Here is a 15,678-nt window from a genome sequence, read left to right on the forward strand (position 1 = left end):
TTCTACTCTTAGAATATTAACAAGCTCATAAAGATCTATAATAACTGCTTGCAGATCTATTTTTACTTCTGGTAAGAATATCATCCATAATCTTTTCTTTTGTAGACATCTCAAACAAATTCAAAAAGTTAAATTAGAAGAAGGTAATTCACAACTTCTAATATCAAATAAAAATTTCTACAAAGAGGGATAATCTATTCTCTTTAAGAAAAACATCAATATAAGAAAACAAGATTATTTGTTTAAAGGTGGATAGTTTGCAACTTTTTAAATACAACAAAAGAAGGGAGGTAATCCACTCACTTTTAAAATAAGACAAAAATAGTTAGCACTCTTATCAAATTGTCAAGGATACAAATCTCAAAAAAAAAAAAAAAAAAAAAAAAAAAAAAAAACTCAATATATTCTTATGTCACTCAAAAGAACTTAAAAGTCACTTAAAAATGGTATTGTATTAAACTAGAATGGTTATTGCCAAAAACAAAAAGACTAAAAAGTCTTGAAACAAGGCTAAGGATTAGAAAGGCATTGGCAAGAGTGTAGAAGGTTTCTCACTTATATCCATATATACTCTTACCTAAAAACTACGTGACAATATCCTATAGGACCTCCAAAACATATTGACTTGGTAAGACATGTATCTTAATTTGCTAAGCAAGTTTTTTATATGTACACCACATAGTTAGCTTATTCCGTAAATTACTAATACACAATTAACTTATTGACCAAGTTTCTAACCTATTTAATCAACTACAAATACATGTAAAATCAAAGCAATATTTATGAAACTTCTAAAAAAAGTTTTGTAAAAAATATTTTGAAATAAATCTACATTTAAATATTTCTACTTAATTATATAAATAAATATTAAAATAAATATGTATGTCCATGACAATTTGTACATCAGTTTTTAACTTTAAGAAAAAATAAATTTTATCTTATAATTATTAATATTCATTAAATTCTCTTATTTATATATGATAGAAAAATTTATCACCTCAAATAATATCAAGAGGCAAAAATTATCCACAAACTATTTATTCTTATTCAAATCCAAATGCTTCTACTAAAAAGAATATGGATAACTATTTTAGATTGCTTCTGAAATTTATATGCTTTGTAATTGGAGTACAAATACTAGAGAAACATTATTTATTAAACCATATGAATGAACATTGACTTTATGTTGAAAATAAAGATAATTCTACAGATTGCTAACTTACATTGCTATTAACTGGGTAGGAATCTTGGCAGTACTGGCCTCTCGCTACCACACAACCTCTCATCTCACACACTTCAAGAAATATGAGAAATGCTCAACCTAAAACGAGTATTAAGCCAATTATAGTTGGACCCCACATGACTAATACGAGCTAAGTTGCAATTTATATGATAATTTCAGGTTTAGGTGATGAGTAAAAGTTATGTAGTAAGCAGGTGCATTCACGGAACTAAGACTAAATCGTAATGCCACATTTTACATACAATCAAAAGAAGAAATGGCACTTGACACGACTAACAGGGCATCCTGCCACACAAAAGCTCCTCTGCATAAGCGGCACCTTGAGAGTTAGCCCAAACAACGAGAGCCAAAGGTGATAATCCAGCATACTTCAAAGTACCAGTTATCAAATTGACGTAAAAGGAAATCCTCATCATAAAGTCACATCTATATCTCAAAAACATGACCATATCTCAATATGGACGGTAACGACGGCCTCCTCCAGCTCCAGATGCAGCACTGCCACCACTGCCTCCACCGTGTCTAAATGGCAGTAACCCATGACTGCCCCTACCACCACGATACGGAGCAGGTCCTCCTTGTCCTCCACTTGGTTGTTGCCTATATCAATCCATGTTTGAACCAACATAATTTGTCACCGCATTGAAGAAACCGGCTTGTTATACCCCATTCATTTACTCATGACAAACAAGTAAGTGAGAAGATACTTACAAGACATAACCAACACGACCATCTGGTAGCATCATCGGTACCATGGTCATGCCTGCGGGTGCTAGACCACGCCCATAAATTATCGGCTGCATGAGATATCCAAGGAAACAGCTTCAGAGCACATTTACTACCCCAATTTAAGCAACACGAGGGAGAAATACAGTATCAAATCTCGAAAGAGTTCCAAAAGATATCAAGGAAAAAGACAGAAACGAACTAAAAGATGCCAAGCATGCGTTAGATGTCAGGCAAGCACATGCCTGATTATAACCTCTGGGTTGACCGTAGGCACCACCAACACTATTATATACATCGCCACCATAGCCGTAGCCACTTCTATTTTGATGCTGAGGCAGAAGTCCAGCTCGCTGTGGGGGATAGGCAGGCTCCCCACCAGCAGCCCTTTTCTCCGCTGGAGGCTTTGCAAGAGATGTCTCGAGTATGCGACCTGGTAAGAACAGAATGCAGTGCCCATGAAAGAGTCAAGAAACGGTCTGACCAAAGCAATCCACATTATCACATACACGCATCCGTCAAGCAAATGAAAAGCGACAAAGCGAAGAGCATAACTTACCTTCCAATTCATAGACTTCCGTTTTCTCGATAGCCTTGAGAGCCTGTGCTCGATCAGAGAAGTGAACAAATCCAAAATCACGCTTTGCTTGCCCAGGTTTAGTTGCAGGTAAGACCACCTTCACGATTTCACCATGGCGTTCGAACAACTTCTGCAGCTGCTCCTCAGTCACACTATCTGGCAAATTACGCACATACACAACTTTGACCTGAAAATTAAGCAACTTAAAAACTTTAGTGTTTGCAAGCTAGAAACACAAAAATAACCCCACTACCTTTACTTCAAAACACAAAAATCCTCAGTGGGCCTTAAAAACATATATTCAACAAGGATCTGCCCACATTAATGCAATACAGAACATAATAAAATATTGATAATAATAATAATGATAATGATAATGATAAATCAATAAAGAAAAGGGTAATGAAATGAGAGGTCTTGTAACCCTAGCTAATCGATGATCGAAAAAAGATAACAAAATGACAGTCGACGGCTTTAAGCTGAGACTCAAAGCACCTGGGACATTGCAGAGACATCAGGCCCACTCCGTGGATCAGCCCAGCTTATGGTAGGAGCATTAGTTCCTAGTCGAAAACTTGATTTAGACATCTCACGTCTGGCATGTTCAGCACAAGCATGATTGTAATACTCTACGAAACCAAATCCACGATTTCTTCCCGGAGTCTTTGGATCCTGCAGGCCGTGTGATTTGGCTCAGTACGGTTTTGAGAAAAAAATGATCAAAGATACAAGGGTCACGTAATAATGATGTACGACTTTCTCCACCACATGTTGCTATTACAGGAGGCATTCAAGTAAGGCACGAAGGTCACGGCATCTGTACAACAGACACCGAAAACTCCTACGTAACGCCACACAAGGCTCTACCTTGAGAAGTTCAACACTTTGTATGCCTGGTCCTTGCTCACTCAGTACACTTTCAAGTTCCTCCTTTTCCCACGTCTTGGGAATATTCCCAACAAAGAGTCTGTGCTTTGATTGCGATTGAGAGAATCTAAGTTTTCGTCCCTGCAGAACAGCAACATCCAAGTGTCGGAAGTCTTGACAAGTTTTAGCAGACCATTCCTCATAATGCACTAAGTCACAGGGGCCAGGGAGAGTTCAAAAGAACCAAAAATATGGTACACTTCGATATACTAGCTTTTAAGACAGAGAATTGAAACGTGATGTTACCTTGACTTCTGAATCATTCAATGTCTCAATAGCTTTTTCCGCACACTCCTCATTCAGAAATGTGACAAAAGCATAGCCCTTGTTCTGACCAGTATCTTTGTCCTTCAGAAGACGAACCTGGCCAGCAATACAAATTCCAATCAAATGTCGATTCACACAGAAAACACTGCCCCCAGTTAACTACGAAGACATTTCTTGAAAAAAAACATGTTTGAGAGAAATCAGCAATTTTAAAGTTCTACTAACAACACAAACAGTTGCTCCGAAAACGGTAGTTAATGAGAAGACATTAGAAGGGCTTTCACATCGAAGTCATATCCTTCGGAGAAAAACAGAGAGCAGCATTCAAAAGAGCGTTTCAAGTTGAAATAATTTTGAGGCTTTCTACCTCGTATACGTCACCACAACTAGAGCAGAGTGTTCGTAAATCTTCCTCAGTTGTATCCCGAGTAATGCCCCCCACGAATATTTCAGAGCCATGAGGAGGCCGCTTAAGAAGGTCACCGCTCTTCTCAGCGTCTTTTTCTTCCTTGTCTTCCACTATCGCAACGTCAGCTCCAACATGGGCGTCAGTCTCTTCCGCGGCAGCAAGATCGGCCTCTGTAATCCCATGATCATGATCTCCATTAAGAACATCAATATCTTGGTCTTCCTGGCTATCGTCTCCTTCTTGAGCTTCCACGTCTATGTCCAAATCTAGCCCCTGAGCTTTCTCTTCTTCGACCTCTTCTTCATCCTCATGCTCAGCACTAGCATCGTCGACCTCTTCGTCAAGATCTACCGCCCCATCTATGTCGACCTGCTCTTCGTCGTGTAGGTCTTCTGACGATCCACTTGCGCCTGACATGCTCACCTCCAAAGTCTTCCAAGAACCGCAGATAATCACCTAGATAGGAGCTTGAAGTGCAGCTGAGGAAGAGAAACTGAAGCGGAGAAATTGAGGCAGAGAGGAAAGGCAGAGAAGGCCATAGATGACATTGGAAAGGCCACCGCAAGGTGGAGTGTGAGAAATTAGCAGGAAACACTGTGAGGGCCATGCGCGAGAGATGAGATGTAAACACAGTGCTTTGTGTAATAAGGAGGAGGTTCTAGACAAGGAATTAGCCGACTAAGGCCCTCAAGAAGTTATGTGCAGAAACCGCCTTGAGAATAGTTAATGCAAGTAAAGAGGATGCCACCACAAATGCACAAAAGAAACACACCGCATGTCGAATGAGTAGGGTGCAAATATATATGACAAAAAAGGCAAACCATCAACCACTTTCTTCCTAACTCTAATCAACATAATTCTACAGAACAAAGGCTTTCCCAAAGAAAGCAACCAAGTGAATGGAAACGTCCGTCGACAGTTGCGTTTCTCCCGAAATAAGTCACTCTGCTAACAGTGAAGACTCGCTCTTACACCAAATCGTACCCAATACTCCACAGTTTGTAGGTCAACATCAGATAAAGTCCTAAGCTTTAATAACAGACCACTAAAATGCTTCCAATAAGTCTGAAAACCCAAACAAATATTAAATCACTCGTTGTGTAAGGCAACTGCTGCGGATGCTCTGCTCGACCCAGGACCTAAGACCCTCATACTCCAAGAAAGATTGCTAGGTCACGACCAAAGCCGCATGTATGCTAAAAAGAAACTTGAACTTGCACGAGTGTAAGTCAAATCCCGTAAAGACAACAGCACCCTCAAGCGAACAATCAAATCCATGTCCTAACGCAAGAACCAACCGCCACAACGGTACAATTTCTTGGTGTAGACATGTCATGAAACCTACATGAGGGTAGTGGAACAGTGTATGGCAGCTTTATCAGTACCTCCAGGAATAATCTCGTGATAAAACACCAAACCATAACCAAAAAAGAAACAGAATAAAAATAAAAATAAGCATTGATAAAATCCAAATATTGATGTTCTATGGCCAAAATGTATGAGCACACGATCTGACATGTTCCACAAAGATGAAAATTAAAACAAAGCTTGCACGCCCTTCATACAGCACATTGCATCGATCGTTTGAACACTACTCCTAAAGCCCATCGACCCACACCTAAAAAAAACCCACTCGAAATCTACACATACCACCGAAATCACACCCCATGTAGAATTAAAGCAAAAAAAAAACTACTTCAAATTTTTTTTAAAGTATTAAAACGAATCGCCACCATGCGATTCAAGAACTTGACTCCAAGAGAAGTACAGAGATGGCCGCATCGCAATCTTACCAGTTAGTGCCCAGGTTGCAGCCGAGACTCCAACAGCAATGCAGTCGCAACGCCGGTGTAGACGAGGGCTTGAGCTTCGCAACAGCAGGCAATAGAACAGGAACGAATCCTGCGGAATCTATCCACGACGACAACGAAGCAAGCCCGAGTCGATAATGGGAATCTGTTTGTGGGCATTGGAGATGAAGCGCAATTGATCGCAACAACGGCAACTACGACAATGGCACGACGACAACGACGAACAACAACATCTCTCTCTCGCTCTCGCTCTCTCTCTCACTCACACACGCACACACAAAGAGAGTCGCTCTTGTTAACCCTAGTGCGAGCAAAGCCCTCGCGTTACGCCCTCGTTCCCGCGCTCGTGTTGAGGCAGAGACTCGTTCCCTCACTCACTCACCCACTTCCTCAGCCCTTCAAGCAAAACCCACAACACTGTCATCAACCTCAAATTAACACAACAATTTTTTTTTCAAAAAACTAAGAACTACTGAGTACCCAACTGCGATCCAACCCTCCCATGCCCCAAAACCGGCAGTTCTGTTGGTTTTGCAGGGTACCCAGCTCCAACGTTGCTCCGACTGCGCGGGGCCAAAACTGGCGCTTTTGTTGGGGGTGGGAGAGGCCCTGGGTGACGCGACGCACATGTTTGACTGGTCCCCTTGATGAATAGAAAAATTAACCAAGCATTAAAATTGGGATGATGAAGAGAGAGAATGTTAAAGTTTTGATTTTCATGCAGACAAGGTAAGTTAATAAAATCTAATATTTTTAGCACGTTTTGAAAGGTTGGAAAAAACAGTGGACAAATTGTTGCAAATAGTTCTCTTCAAAAATTCAGGAAACGCAGACAAAATGCACACCAAGTGTGTGGTCGTTTATTGACTTTTCTTATTTCAAATGTTCTTTGAGCACATTGCATATCAATAAATTTTTGAATTTTGTTTTGCATTTAAACAAAAGCTTCTATTACTGTATATGTTATGTTAAGCAACATTTCAAAATTATAAAAAAAAAATGATAAAATTATTAAAATTGTTACTATCTTGTGTGAAAGAAATAAGTTTGGAATATTCCTTTTGTACAATAACTAGTGATTAGCTTTGCAAGTAGTTTCTGCATGCTTTTGATTATTTTATATTCTTTATTCAGTATTTCTTATTTTTACATAAGTATTTCTTAAATTGAATTTATTTATTTATTTATACTAGTAAAAACTAGTGAAATTAGGTACTGCAATCTCTAGCACATCCAACCATTTCCTTGTTCATTCAATCTCCAATGTTCCCGAGTTCTATCGTTCCCAAGTTATTCACAAGTTCCCTTATTCATGGCAATCAGAAGATTTCTTTTTATCTTTGTGTTATACCCAAATTGTCTTGTATTATAGATGTATTAACATCTACATATGGTTCTCTAACATATGCTCCACATTCAATTATCTATATATATATATATATATATTTTCCAAATCATCTTACATTTACATTCAAGTATAAAAGTAGCTTGTAACTACTTCTCAACCACTACATGAGATTTATTACATGTTATAAGATCCTTTTACAAGTCATAAAAACTTGACACCTCAACTTTTGTTTTGAAAGCTATTGCTTATCAAAACACGATTTTTTTCTTCTTTTTCTTTCACATGCTATCTGACCTCATCCTTCTGGCGAGCTTCTTCTCCGAGCATTCCGTTATAACTTTATGGGTAAACTCATCCTTGTTTGATATATATATATATATACATATACATATACATACATTTGTGTGTGTGTGTTCATCTTGTCATCAATCACTGTAGTTTGTGTGAAGCAACAAATTTACTGCAATGGATAACGCCGACAGAGAGAGACACACACACACATACAGAGACTGGAAGCTTGCCTCGGTGGTTCCGCCGCAATAACGAGAGTAAGGTTGACACGCTTGAAATCTAGAGTGTTTGTCCGAGTTTTTTGCCTTTCAAAATCAGAGTTGAAAGGCAAGCTGGTTGCTCAAGAGTTGGGAGCACATGTGTTGTTTTTAATTTTATTAACAGTTGCACCTCTTCGTCAAGTCCTTCTTGCTTCTATTTTAAATCTGGAGAGTTGAAGTTCTCGTGTTTTTTTTCTTGCATTGCAGTAAAACCATCCAGCGCAGGAAAAGTCTCTTTCAGATTGAAGCCAGATCGTGGAAAAGCTGTTTCGGTGAACATACTGTGTGCGACACCTTACCTCCAGCTCTGAGTTTTCCGTGAATTGCATTTTCCTACGGAACCCACATTACAGGTTTCGCACCTCATCAGAGAAGCTCCATCGAACGTTGTGTTTTGAGACTGTCATTGTCGTGGATGGTAATTGCATTCCGCAGTGGAGTGATGAGGTTGAGCTCGCGAGCTCTTTGCCTTTGAGTGATTTCATTGTTACGCGACGTAAGCCAGCTCAACCCCCTGTTGATGGCGAACTGATGTTGACAACTCGGGATGTCCGAGAATTTCGTATCTTTGTGCGTTCTTGCGTGAGAAAGTTTACGACATTTCCCTTTTCCCAAGAATTCTCATGATTTGTTTGGTGGTGTGTAGCTGCTCGGGCTTCTGATGGCGCAGCTTCGGAAAAGATCTGTGCTCAAGAATTGGAGCACACTGCTTTCAGTTGGTGCTGCGGAACTGAAGAGATTCAACACGGTGCACACAAGCACTGTGCATTTTAATTGAGGAGAAAGTTTGCCGGCATCACGTCTCTATCAAAGAAATCAGGAACCAAGCTGGAAGATGGAAGGAGGCAGCATCTCAGAGGTCTAAGAGAGCCGTCGGTATGCGAAGGATGTACAAGGGAGGGAAATTTGAATCCTATTTATTTCTTGAGGAATTAAAAGATAGGAACTGATTAAGAGTTGTGGATCTGATCAGAGCGACTCAAGAGATGTTGAAGGTTTGGAGCACAGTTAACGATACGTGAAGACTTTTCGCCTTGTATGCACAGTATAGGGCTCGCTGTGGAAAGGACAGAAGCGAGAAGGAAAAGTGAAGCAAAACAAAAATGCCGAGGTGGGTATGTGAACTCAAATTGAATTGCTTTAGCGTGATTGATATAATCCCGAACTGCGTTGCAGATGAATAAATGGGGCTAATGAGTATTCAACAAGACTGATTTCTCACAGTAGTTGGGCTGTGCATGTCTTATGGCTGAGTAGGGGAACGGCATTCAAAGTGGACTGCATGTTGTACTACTGTGTACCCTGTTTTGAACCCATATCCATGACTAGGACAATGTTTTTTTGGCATGTTCAGAGCCGGAACTATGTCGAAAACGTCTAACGGTTGCTTTTCTTTCTGTTGGGACGACCCCAGAACTTCTAGGACCGGCTGCAGCTTTTCAGATTTGACAAACCAGGTGCGGTGCCAAAATGTCTGGTTTCCTCTCTTCTCTTTCCTTACAACTTCTATGGTGATACTCGATTGTTTCTAGGTAAATGTGTGGAGGCAATTAGTATCCTTGTCGTGTCACATAGTTTTGTGTATCGTGGTGATGCAGAAATCAACGTCTGAGGAACCTGCAAACCAGCTTTTGTGTGACAAAGGTAAGCTTCAAATTCCACTTATATACGAACAATTTGTAGATCAATTAGGGTTTTGTTGTTCGTCTTTCACAAGTCCTAGTTAAGGACGATTCCGAGTCATTTGTGGACAACTTAGCTTTTCTACTTGATTTAGTTATGAACCATTTCTATCACGAAAGAGGCTTGTCAGTCAGGACTAGGTTAATCAATATGTGTTCGTTACAACCCTCAGTGGATGAAATAGCGACGTTGCTATTGTTTAGTGAAGCTAACATGGCGCACAGCACGTGCCCAGAAAATGATGGCAACCGAAAAATCTTGCTCTTCATCACTGTGGAGATTGAGGATGGAAGCTGTAAACACATTCAGATGAAGGAAGGCGATTCAGCAGAGGGAGTGGCAACACAATTCTGCAATGTCCACTCCCTTCCCAGGGATTGCGTTGCGCCTCTCACGGAGCATATACTCAACAATATTATAGATATCAGGTTTGTCTGATATCTCTTCGTTGCAACTGAAGCCTGAAAGTCTGTTCGCCTTGACAGCCCATCCAATATAACTTGATAACAAAAATGCTCTTTGTTCCCACAAGAGGATTGAAATATGTGAATAGTGAGGTTACAAGTTTCTGCCAGGATTAGGTCTGAGAGATGCGTTTGGTCACAACATTCACATCTCTTTCACTTGGCATGAGCAGCAAGAAAGACGAGAATATCCTCTTCTGCTCTGAAGAAGAGCGTCATGCTTATGAAGCCAGATTGAACCACGCGGACAAAGAGGACTATTTTGAGAATAGAGACTCGTCTTTTGAAAAGAATGCGGCAGGAGAAAGTGAACGCCAGTACCACTACTCAAGTTCTGCAACCCCATTCGCGGAATCTCAAAATATCAACAGGCCTTGTAGGAGGGTGCCTGTGTTGCCACCAAGGACTGTGCGGAAGAAGAGGAATAATTTTGCTGAGCAGCAGCGGCAATGTGCAATTCTTTCACGCAGCCACAAATTTGTCAGACCCGAACGTGATAAGAAACGCAGGAAGCGTCGTTTATCTGATACTGAGGTTAAGTCTACTCGTTTTACTTACCTTTTAGTCTGGCTAATTTGTCCTTGTGAAGTGTGTGTATTCAATGCTTATACCTACAGAAAAGAAGAAAATGAAAAGAAGACAATATGTATCATAGATTTTCTGATTCTTGTCTTAACAGAACTTCCACATACAGATGATGTAGGAGAAATATAAGATGATCTATTTATCTCTTGAATTTTTGTGGGGCTGACAAACAGATGGCTGCTTGCTTACGGCTGCACAGTGACTCCTTTACACGTAAGGAGCGACATCTGGATATGTGCAGACAGCACGTGAAGTTATTTGCAGAAAATGTCAACAGTTCAAAGGTTAAAAGTCCCAAGGTTTTATACAAAACTCAGAACAGATTCGTCGCTTCTCATGTTTCTCTGTGTGATGATTGATGATTGATGATTGCCTTCCAACTTGCACTTGCCGGTACATTCCTCAATATTTTCACTTGCAAAACGTCGATTCCGCTTTCATTGTACCTTACACTGGTGAAGTACTGATTTGTATGTTACATAGAAATCTTGGAAAACCTACAGAAGGCGATCGGAAATTGCTAGCAGATATGAAAATTATGGTGAACTATTGTACACGGAAGGGATGTTCATGAAGGAGAAATACATGAAAGAAATCGAACGGAAGAAAAGACAAGAGAGAATCAGGGAGATGATAAGCTGCAGTGGAAAGCCTCATATAAGGTATTCTCACCCTCAATGAATGCTAATGCTGATCCTGGTAAGTTGGTTGAGTTACCTTCGGTGAATAAGTGTGTTTGATGTCTAAACAAGCACGTTTGCATCAGTTTTCAACGAGTTCGGCGAGGAAGTCGTTCTTTAAAGCCGATTACGTTTGATTAGACTTAGGTTGTTTGAAGATGATGGTACTTATAATCCGTCATATTTAAGTATTGGTTGTGTAATTGATTGTCTGCTGTGGTGACGGACAACTAGCGTCGGTCAGGAGTCTTCCTGGGTACATGTTGTAGCAATTAGCACAGGAGAGTGAAATATTTCATTGCATTTACCGTGGCGCATTTTTTTCCATGGAAAACTTAAGTTGTTAATTTTGAAGTCGTGCATATAAAGCGAGCGAGCAAAGAATTTGCAGCGGGATGGAAATATCTGGGATAAGCTTGCTGCTGAGAAATTTGATCATGAGCAGCTTCGGTTTGAGGTGAATCTGCTCTCTGAAACAGTTAGCAAGCTATTCCATAAGCTCCTCATGTGATCGAACTACAACAATCAAAATCTGCTGCTGAGGTTTAGGGTTAAGGGTTTAGTGGATGTTTTTCTTCTCTTTTTTTAGATGACTAGTTCTAAAATTTTGCAGCAGGTTCTCTAGTTTGGAAATATTTGAATGTCATTGATGTTGGGCTGTTGACAGGTGATGGAAGCCAAAATGGCAGAATGCACGTTCATGCCACACATCAATCATCATCAACAGGCCCTTGAACAAACGGATGAGTCGGTTTCACGGTTTGACCAACTCTTTTTTGATTTTGAAAGCCGTCGTCAACGTCAGAACCAATACTCGGATTGGTACCCTGAAGGGTTAGTGGAACGTTTTTTTACCTCTTCCTTCATGCTGTTGTCCTCTTGGAGTGTTCATGTAATGTCCTTTAGCTTCGAATTTTTGGATGTGTTCTAATAGCAAATGACAACACTCACAGCATAATCATTCTAAGCGTCAGATACACTGATGTTTCTACTTGTTTAGAACTCTGACTGTTCCATACGCTTGTTCTAGGCTCGGCACTTTGCAGAGCAGTTGTTAGTAATTCGCTATCTGAAATCGAATCACTTTACACAAGAGCAAGTTTTACGAGAAAAATAATGTGTAAATTGCAGATTGACCTTCCAACCAGTTATCAATAGAAGATCTAACGATGCAGATGATAAAAGTCGACCGATAGTGTTTGATCGGTTGTCACAGATTCCTAAGGAAATGCTCTACAAGAAGGCATCGAAGAAGGATGTCGGCAATTGTTCTGTATTAGTAGATAAAAGTACCGGTCGAAAGCTGTTCACGCCAATGACCGGACGAGAGCCGCATACTGACGTTAGCACTTTCTCGTCTTTACATGGTTAATTTCCTTAATATGTCACAAACAGTAGTTGGATGTTCTTGCTCAAAATTGAATATTGACGCCCGAAACTTTTAGCCAATGCTCTGCTTTTCATACATATTTCAAACCCTCTGTCTATTATATTTAAGGGGAGTTTTGAACTTTCGGATTTTTCTTATAAATTGCAGAGGAATCCTATGCATTTGCCAGTAGGAGTGTTACTGTATGAGATGCAAGCAACACAAGCGGGGAAGAAAGAAGCATTGCTGAAGGAGGAAGAAAAGTTAGCGAGAGAGAAAGCCAAGTGCAACTTTGTTAATCCAAAATCCTACAAGTATTTAGCACGTCTGAAGCAGCGCGCTTTCAAAAAAATCTTTAATACTCTTGATGCTGACAATGTGAGAGCTGCATTGTCCAACTTGTAGCCGAAACTCTGTTTTCTCTACAATCCGAGAGAGGAAAACTCATTCAATTCTTCCTATGCCTGTAAAGACACTCATTTTCATGCAGACAGGGATGTCATTCTTAGTGTCATTTTTTACAGGCATGCTGAACGGTTGCACATGTTGTGATCCAATTTGGAGGAGCTTTGGTTGTAAATTACGAGGCCGAAGCTGCTGTGCTGCATTTCCTGAAAACATCTCAACTGAATGGACTGTTTCTGGAGCAGATGTTCTCCACTGAAAAACCCAAGAAGTAACTGGTATTTTTGTCTTTTCTATCAGGATGGATATCTTCAGCTAAGTAAGGTTGATGCGAAGACAGTAAGCTGGAGCGCAGCTGAAGATATTGAAACCCTCATCAAAATGGGCAAAGGAAATGAGCTTCTATCATACGACTCTTTTGTCGCACTCATGCAAGAAGTTGAGGTACGTAAGTAGGCATACAATGCATGGTGTTTGCTTGTTTGCTTGAACAAGGATGCTTGGTGATTTTTCAGCAGTAATGGAAACCCTGCCTATGGTGAGACCATCAGCCTCCTCTTGATTTTTCCATTCCTCCGCAAACATGTCTGCAGGAGAAGAATCACCCAGGCTTTACCGTACGTGGTAATCTTAGGCACATTCCTCATGCAGACAGGAGTAATTTAAACCTCCAGCACAAGGTTGACGGTGTATCCAGTGATCTTGCAGCCAGGAGACGAAAGTACTCGTAAGTTTCTCCTCCGACATGTCATTTTTGTGTAACTTCGGGTACTGTAAAGCTATCCCTTTTCCGTAGCTACGTATCTTCAAGTGTGGTAGAAAGTTAAGGAAATGAATCGCTTCATGCCTGTGGCTCTAAAGAAGCAGGAATATTAACATTTCTTTATTGATAAAGACGGTGGTGTATGACAATAAAGTTGAATGGCCTTCTTAGAGCAAAGAGTGGTTGACAGCTGGTACAATCGATGTTTTTTTAAATAGACTTGAGATCTGTTTTACAATTCATGATTATATTATACGGATCTTAACTGGGATGTTGGTGCCCACTTACACTTGAGTACAAGTGATCAATGGTACAAGTTCGTACTCCAAGATGTCCAGAAGAGGAAACAGAAGGTAGAAGATATGCGGAAGGAGAGGCAGAGAATTGAGATGAAAGAGTGCACGTTTGTACCCGAGTTCAGCAGGTCCAGCAGCAGAAACAGGGTAATTTCACCGTCCTTGTGTATATTCCTCGGTTCCTCCTTATAAAGGGAAGTTTGCATTGTTATTTAACACTTGGATGGAGAACTGTGTCGGCTCGGATTTTGTTTTGAAATCTATACCATAACTAGTAAAGTTTCTCTCGTCTCCGCAGGGCCAGCCTAAGCTTGAAAGTATTCCTCAGCCTGCTCGTGTTGCCGATCCTCCTGTCATCTTAGAGAAGATGACGGTGGAGATTCATGGCTTTGTTTCCCAAGGCGATTGAAGTCCGCCAGAAAATTTGAATTGATAATTTAGTTGATAACCCACAATGTCATCCTAACGATAGGTTAGATGATCACGCATTCAATCCTGGGAACAGTCTGTAAAAGATCACTTCTTATCAACTTGGGGTCTTGATTTTCGTTTGTTCCATCAGGTTTTAAGCATCCCATATACTAACGACTAAACGCATTGTATCCATTGGAAAATTCATTCTACATTGGAGAATTACAAAAGCCTTGTGGCGTAACTACTTCACGGATTTTCTCCTGAACTTTCTTTAACCTCTGATCCGTTTCCAATGGCAATCTCGACAACTACCTCCCGACCGTGGAAAGCAAGAGTTCGAATCTTTGTGCGTAAGGGATCTCACGCCAAATGCATACCATCAGAAAAGAAGACTTGCGAGAACTCTTCAATCTAGATCAAAAAGGGAACTGATGGAAACCATGTGCTAGCATCAGACAACTCCAAAAGAACTTTTCACGATACATCACAATATGATAGTCTCAAAACATGCTCACACAGATTTCGACTCGTCATTTAACACAGAACTACGACATCACAATCCAAAGTATTGTTAAACTATTCTCGACAACAAAGCACAGAACATGATTTGAAGCCAACTAGCTGCTGTAAAAACAATGCAGCAGCTACTGTACATTGCATGCATTTCATATTTCTGTAAGTTAGCCTTGGTTGAACGAAATTGAAACTGACCCTATATTACTCGAACATATTAGCAAAAATAGGTCAAAATCACCGCGGACTTCTGTGTCACAGAATACAATTAACGCAAGTACCGCTGATTTTGACCGCTTCGCAAGCTCTGACCCTCTTCGCTTCCCAAGCTTAACGACGGTGACAGTGAATCTGAGAGCCACTGCTCAAGCACTGCGAATCTCTGCGACAGTGTTGGTGGAGTTTTTAAAACAGGGCTCAAACTCCATCCCCCGATCTCGCGAGGAATCATGATTCGAAGTCGATGACATGGACATTATCATGGCCACTCTCTCCTGCTCTTTTCTGTGTAAATGGAGATTCCAGCGGGGAGATCCAGATTATCCGTTCCGGGATTGCGGCGCACAAGCATCGATGCCGCCAAAGCAGGAATCCTTTGCTCCGTCGAACAACTAAAGTCCAAGAATTATTGATGACGCCACTTT

The 15,678-nt window shown here is 40.5% G+C and overlaps 2 protein-coding genes across 15 annotated transcripts; one reads left to right on the forward strand and one right to left on the reverse strand.

Annotated features, from left to right (window-relative positions):
• Nucleotides 1–1,609: 1,609 nt before the first annotated feature.
• Nucleotides 1,610–6,513, reverse strand: LOC112294590 (heterogeneous nuclear ribonucleoprotein Q). Of its 5 annotated transcripts, none has more exons than XM_024545222.3 (9): nucleotides 5,946–6,513; nucleotides 4,111–4,645; nucleotides 3,723–3,839; nucleotides 3,417–3,557; nucleotides 3,045–3,221; nucleotides 2,529–2,736; nucleotides 2,215–2,402; nucleotides 1,955–2,040; nucleotides 1,610–1,843 (listed from the first exon to the last, which is right to left on the reverse strand). In XM_024545222.3, exons 2-9 carry the CDS (start codon nucleotides 4,567–4,569, stop codon nucleotides 1,696–1,698), a joined length of 1,524 nt encoding a protein of 507 aa, XP_024400990.1. In that variant the 5' UTR covers nucleotides 4,570–4,645; nucleotides 5,946–6,513; the 3' UTR covers nucleotides 1,610–1,695. The 5 variants fall into 5 exon arrangements, with proteins under 5 accessions (XP_024400990.1, XP_024400992.1, XP_090100120.1 ...); XM_024545224.3 differs by having other exon boundaries at nucleotides 4,111–4,608; nucleotides 5,946–6,512; XM_090243994.1 differs by having other exon boundaries at nucleotides 4,111–4,746; nucleotides 5,946–6,512.
• Nucleotides 6,514–7,745: 1,232 nt separating this feature from the next.
• Nucleotides 7,746–14,663, forward strand: LOC112294164 (uncharacterized). Of its 10 annotated transcripts, none has more exons than XM_024544369.3 (18): nucleotides 7,746–7,859; nucleotides 8,070–8,215; nucleotides 8,509–8,738; nucleotides 8,836–8,977; nucleotides 9,277–9,319; nucleotides 9,461–9,506; nucleotides 9,781–9,973; nucleotides 10,183–10,543; nucleotides 10,768–10,893; nucleotides 11,078–11,256; nucleotides 11,644–11,752; nucleotides 11,942–12,108; nucleotides 12,406–12,616; nucleotides 12,812–13,021; nucleotides 13,349–13,492; nucleotides 13,642–13,775; nucleotides 14,113–14,254; nucleotides 14,406–14,663. In XM_024544369.3, exons 4-18 carry the CDS (start codon nucleotides 8,901–8,903, stop codon nucleotides 14,514–14,516), a joined length of 2,253 nt encoding a protein of 750 aa, XP_024400137.1. In that variant the 5' UTR covers nucleotides 7,746–7,859; nucleotides 8,070–8,215; nucleotides 8,509–8,738; nucleotides 8,836–8,900; the 3' UTR covers nucleotides 14,517–14,663. The 10 variants fall into 10 exon arrangements, with proteins under 10 accessions (XP_024400137.1, XP_024400140.1, XP_024400136.1 ...); XM_024544372.3 differs by having other exon boundaries at nucleotides 8,070–8,147; XM_024544368.3 differs by having other exon boundaries at nucleotides 7,758–7,864.
• The last annotated feature ends 1,015 nt before the right edge of the window (nucleotides 14,664–15,678 follow it).

This window comes from Physcomitrium patens, chromosome 17, assembly GCF_059467195.1.
Source record: "Physcomitrium patens ecotype Gransden chromosome 17, ASM5946719v1, whole genome shotgun sequence".
Taxonomy (NCBI): Eukaryota; Viridiplantae; Streptophyta; class Bryopsida; order Funariales; family Funariaceae; genus Physcomitrium; species Physcomitrium patens.

Bases quoted from the DNA above. Each gene is read 5' to 3' on its own strand.
- LOC112294590 (XM_024545222.3), bottom strand. From the start codon at position 4,569: ATGTCAGGCGCAAGTGGATCGTCAGAAGACCTACACGACGAAGAGCAG. The intron at 3,558-3,722 runs GTAACATCACGT...GCTGTTCTGCAG, and splicing joins TGAATGATTCAGAAGTCAAG to GGACGAAAACTTAGATTCTC. The intron at 2,041-2,214 runs GCATGTGCTTGC...TATCTCATGCAG, and splicing joins AACCCAGAGGTTATAATCAG to CCGATAATTTATGGGCGTGG.
- LOC112294164 (XM_024544369.3), top strand. From the start codon at position 8,901: ATGCACAGTATAGGGCTCGCTGTGGAAAGGACAGAAGCGAGAAGGAAA. The intron at 9,507-9,780 runs GTAAGCTTCAAA...GCACGTGCCCAG, and splicing joins CCAGCTTTTGTGTGACAAAG to AAAATGATGGCAACCGAAAA. The intron at 12,109-12,405 runs GTTAGTGGAACG...TGTAAATTGCAG, and splicing joins TCGGATTGGTACCCTGAAGG to ATTGACCTTCCAACCAGTTA.